Source organism: Chrysochloris asiatica, unplaced genomic scaffold (assembly GCF_000296735.1).
Source record: "Chrysochloris asiatica unplaced genomic scaffold, ChrAsi1.0 scaffold00002, whole genome shotgun sequence".
In the NCBI taxonomy this organism is placed as follows: domain Eukaryota; kingdom Metazoa; phylum Chordata; class Mammalia; order Afrosoricida; family Chrysochloridae; genus Chrysochloris; species Chrysochloris asiatica.
Genome location: NW_006408520.1, coordinates 11,863,599 through 11,869,224, shown reverse-complemented (window position 1 = coordinate 11,869,224; position 5,626 = coordinate 11,863,599). Strand labels below are relative to the sequence as shown.

At 35.0% G+C, this 5,626-nt stretch overlaps 1 protein-coding gene across 1 annotated transcript in view; it reads right to left on the bottom strand.

Annotated features, from left to right (window-relative positions):
- The window catches only part of DPYD (dihydropyrimidine dehydrogenase), a 1,478,957-nt gene that overhangs the window by 848,062 nt on the left and 625,269 nt on the right, over window positions 1-5,626 (bottom strand). The window contains exon 15 of the mRNA XM_006831042.1: window positions 3,622-3,832. Within this exon, the coding sequence (XP_006831105.1) occupies window positions 3,622-3,832 (211 nt within the window). The remainder of the gene's footprint in view (window positions 1-3,621; window positions 3,833-5,626) is intronic.

Here is a 5,626-nt window from a genome sequence, read left to right as displayed (position 1 = left end):
TTATCAATGGAGAAAAGAGTGAAGTTTTCAAGGACTTCATTCTTCTTGGATCAACTATCAACACTCATGGAAGCAGCAGTCAAGAGATCAAACAATGTATTGCCTTAGGCAAATCTGCTGCACAAGAACCTTTTTAAAGTGTAGAAGAGCAAAGATGTCAACTTGAGGACTAAAGTGCGCCTGATCCAAGCAATGGTATTTTCAATAACCTCGTATGCATGCGAAAGCTGGACAGCGAATAAGGACCACTGTAGAAGAATTGATGACTTTTAGTTATGGTGTTGGAGAAGACTATTGAAAGTCCCATCAGCTGCCAAAATAACCAGTAGATGCATTTTGGAAAAAGTGCAGCCAGAGTGCTCCTTAGAAGCCAAGATGGCCAAACTTTATCTCTCATTCTTTGGACATATTGTCAGGAGGGACCAGTCGCTGGAGAAGGATATCGTGTTTGGTAAGGTGGAGGGTCAGAGAAAGAGAGGAAGACCCCCAACGAGATGGACTGGCCAAGGGGCAGCATCGATGGACTCAAGTGTGGCAACGGCAGTGAGGTTGGCCCAGCATCAGGCAATGTTTCGTTCTGCTTTGCATAAGGTCACTATGGGTTGGTACCGACTCGATGGCACCTAACAACAAACAAATCACTACCTGACAGATAAGCTCATTAAATAATTCTTACAGGAATTAATGTATAAAAAATGGATGAATGAATGAGACTCAATCAGTCCACTGAGGAAATAAAAATATTAGAAGAGATAATGGGAAACTCTAAATTTTGGAAGTAGTAGAAAGTAATCAGCAAAAGAAGAAAAGTCATCAGTTTTCTTGAAAAGGAATAGTTAAATTAATTTAAGAAAAGAATGAATATGGAGTGTCATAAACAATAATAATATTTCACAGTTTTGTTTCCAAATCTCACATTATTTCATTTTAATTCTGACAACAGCCCTGAGATATAGGGAGAGAAGGTATTATTATGTTTCTTTTTTATAGGTAAAGAAGTGGAAACTCAGAAAGGGTAAGTGTCTTGGAGGAGAGCATTTCAAACAGGAAAAAAATATATAGCACTGTCAAATACAGAAAAAAGAATGAGGACTGAAAAGGTATCACAACATTTGGCACATAGTTCATTGGAACCTGTGCAAAGTGAGGCTAAGAAGAAGTAAGTAGAAAGGTGGAGATAAAGCTAGACAGTTTCAAAAAGGTTGTAGGTAACTATGCTACAGCATTCCATTAATCTCAGAATGGGACAAGATGGAGCCATGGGTTAATATGTTCTGGATTGAAAAGTCACTTAAAGCATAAGACTAGCGGTTCAAGTTCACCAGCCCCTCGTCAGAAACTGTATACAAGGTTGCTTTGGGTTGGAACAAACTTGACGGCACTTAACAACAACAACAAACAGAAGGGGAAACACAAATATTTTCTTTTTACCCATATGAGCAAACTGCTTCTTGCAAACTCATTTTCATTATGCCATAAATAAGTGAATTCACATGAAAATTTTTATAGTTTGGAATTTATTTTTGAGATTTTAAATGTTATTGGGGCAAGTCCTCTTGATCAACTTCAAACAAATATTCTTTCCCCAACTCCTACCTAATAATGTTTTTCATTTAGTGCTGTAATAATTTGGATGGAAATGGAGACAATTGGCTGCTATTGAGCGTTATAATTTCTCCAGCACTCTTATCAGTTGAAAAGTAACCTCACATTAATGTGAACATTAAATGGCCCTAGTAAAGTAGAAAAGAAGCCTAAGGTATAGTAGTTCTGCTAACCAGAAATGTCGGCAGTTCTAACCAACCCTGCTCCATGAAAGAAAGATGTGTCAGTCTGATTTCATAAAGAGTAGTTTATGAAGGTCGCTATGAGTAGGAATCCAAACCAAATTTGGGGTGAGGGCCATAAAAGAGGTAGTCCTATTCAGAGATTCTTTTTCCAGGATGTTTACTATTTCAAGTCAGAACAGGAGGGAAGAAAAATAACAACAGTGAAACACCATTTTTTCCCCCTTTGAGTTTTGTAAACGTGTAAGTGTCAGTAGACATAGAGCACAGGAAGAAACATAATTACATAAATTATTGAATAAAAAATACAAATTATATAACAAAATTTGTATTTTTTAAACAAATACACAACTTTTTTTTACTTCATGTTTTAAATAATAAGTCAAGCTTTTGACTTTTCACCGATATATGCTCAGCATAAGTCTCCCCCAAATTACATCTGAGACCGCAAGACTTACTTTCTACGATCATTTCAGTCACATATAGTTAAGTTTGCTTAGGAGAAAAGATATTTTTAAGAATATTAGGATTGTCAGTTGTGGAGCACAAATTTACATGTGTAAATTAAAGCATTTTTTCATAGTAACATCATCAAAAGAAATTCTAGTTCAGTATAATTCAAGAATTTACCCAGTTTTTGATGATATGCAGACTAGAAAGAACAACATGATTTTTTTAGATAATAAAATTCAATTTACACATTGTTCTTTTTTTTTTCTCCCATGAACCCAATTAATGAATAAACAAACCACACTGTGACTGTGTCTACAATATCACATAAACATCTAGATGAAAAGTGACAAATTCAGGCCATCATCCAGCTATTTGAAAACATTTATCTTGATGACATTAAACATCTGGATGTTTCCAAATACCAAGATGTTTGATGTCCTGCAGATAAAATATCCTGATGACTAGCTGAATGTTTTACTTATCTCCTGCATAAAAATTCTCATTGGTATGCATATATATGTTTTCCTATTTCAGAAGCAAAATATAATTTTAGGATGGATAGTGAAGCAAATCATAGACAAGAATTGTCATTTAGATTTTTTTGTTGTTGTTACTAATGAATCTCTGATGTGGAGAAACCTCTTTTATTTTCCTCTAATCAGATAAAACTTAATAGACATTTTACCAGTGTGAATTCAGTGGCAAACAATATACAAAATGAAGGTACCTAGGCATCTGAAATTCATTCTAAAATGTACCACAAAACCACAAAGTAGTCTTAACCGACTGACTTAAGATTCAATTGAAATGATATATGAAACCTTTCTTTTTACCATTACCTTTTTCTTAAAAGCATTTACTTTTTCCTTGACATGCCTGCTTATACCATCCAGACAAAATGACAGGAGTTCAAGCTTTCAAATTTGAGAATTTTGATGTTTTTAATGATGGATTGGAGTGGAAAACGTAGAATACATGAGTTATATTACTGCCTACTCATTATATCATTATTAGTCTGAATCACTGATGATTGCCTACTACAACTTCTCTGCCACATTTTTTTGTTGTATTCTAATTGAAAAAAAAAACACATTTTCATACTGGAAACAAAGCAAATGTCATTATAAGATAGAACATGTATTATGATTATCAGATTAAAAACAGAACTGGTATTTTTTTCAATGCTAGCCTTTTAAAAATTAATTCTACATAAGCATCAAATACCATTTCTAAGCCTTTTAAAATCAAGATTGCTTTCATTCCATAGTAGAAGAGAGAAATGAATGTTAAAGTAAAAAACAATTCTCTGAAAGCTTGAAACTATTATGTCACTAAAATAACAGACAATTGCATAACACATTTCAGTTTCCAAGCACTCTACCTTTAGGATCACTCAGCACTGAACCAAAGGCACTGATGACCACATCGGCTTTCAGATGGACTATCTGATCTTCATCTTCATTCCAGTTTCCAGTTTCATCTTGCTCTGTCCGAACAAATTGCATAGCAACAATTCTTCCACCTTTTACTATAACCTTCCGAGGGGAAAGAAAAGGCAAAAATTCACACTTTTCTTCTTTAGCAAGCTCCATCTGAAATAGAGAAAAAGAAAAAGAAAAAAAAAGTGTATATTTCTTCTCCATACCCTATTAGATTTTCAATTCAATTATACATGCTAAAGCACATGATGCTTATATCAACATAAAGCTTTTTCCGCTCATCAAAGCTGAGATTCAGTTATTAGCTGTTTACATTCTCTAAATAAATGACTTGGGTCAGGTTGGGGGTCTTGAGGAACGGAGTTGTGATGTGGAAGTTTATAATCATGGCATCACAAGATATTTCTCAAGTTTGGGGCATTTCATACTCTATAGTTAGTTGAGGTTTGTAGCTATAGTAGATCATCTTTTTATGTGCTCATTTCTGTAAATTAAAGTTCTCTTTTGGATAAGGCCACATATGAAAATAAATGCATCTGTTTATTACTTGGCTGCATATATTTTAGCTGGAATAAAGTCAATAAAGTGGGCGAATCAATCTGTGCAAGTACACAATTAGAATGAGAAGTAGGAGAAAAGAAAACTAAAGAAACTCTGTGGAACTAAGAATTTAAAAAAAAAATCTCCTTTTGTAAAAGCAAAGAAGCAAATAGTGTAAATAAAAATTTAAGAACAAATCTATCTCCTGAAATACTCATTGCTCTATAAAATTGGGAAGCCCTGCTTTTTGTTTGCATTAATACTAATCATGGGATGTCCTTCAAGACAATATTAATATTCATTTATTTGCTTATTTTTCTAATCACTGATTTTGGAAAAACCTTTGTCAATGTAATCCTATTGCAAATACCTCAGACTACTATGTTGTATATTCTTTTTCTAAATGCAAAAATGTCATTGTTATTGTTAAGTGCAAGCATAGCCACTCTGTCTAGCTAAGGTTTCCAAGGAGTAGCTGGTGGATTTGAACTGCTGATCTTGTTGTTTAAATCCAGTGCTGATCATACAGCATCACAACATTCCTGGTGTGCCACTGTGGGTTAATGAGCTGGATTGCAAGTTGGTTTGAACCAGAACATTAGCAGTTCAAGCTCACCAGCCACACCTTGGAAAGTGTTGCTATGGGTCAGAACCAACTCAATGGCACTTAACAAGAAAAATCAAAGTTACAATAATGTAACACTTCACCCCACTAAGAATGTTATAAAAAGTTAGGGAGAAAAAAAGCAGATGTAAATGTAAAACAGAGCAGCCACTATTGAAAACGGTTTTGATTTACCTCTAAACATTAAACATAGAATTGCAATATGACTCAGCAAATACACTCCTAGATAAATATCCCAAAGAATTTAAAAGTAGGAAAACAAAGAGTGTACAACAATAATCACTGCAGCTCTATTCACAATAGCCAAACAGAGTCCATAGAGATATATAGAGATAAAGAGATAGATAAATAGATAGTCCTTGTGTGACACTGTGGGTTAATAGTAGCCAAACAGCGTCCATAGAGAGAGACAGAGAAGATAGAGAGATAGAGAGATAGATAGATACTCCTTGTGTGACACTTGCACCAGACTGCAAGGTTGGTTTGAACTGCAAGGTCAGTGGTTCAAGCTCACCAGTTCAAGCTCACCAATTGCTCCTCAGAAACCCTATACAGCCTCTTATGGGTTGGAACTAACTTAACAGCACTTAACAACAGTCCTGATGTGGCACTGTGGGCTAATGCGTCAGACTACAAAGTCATTTGAACTGTAAGGTCAGTGGTTCAAGCTCACCAGCTTCTCCTTGGAAACCCTATATGGGTCGCTATGGGTCGGAATCGACTCGACAGCACTTAACATATATGCATATATGGTGGTGGTTATGTGCCATGGAGTTGGTTCC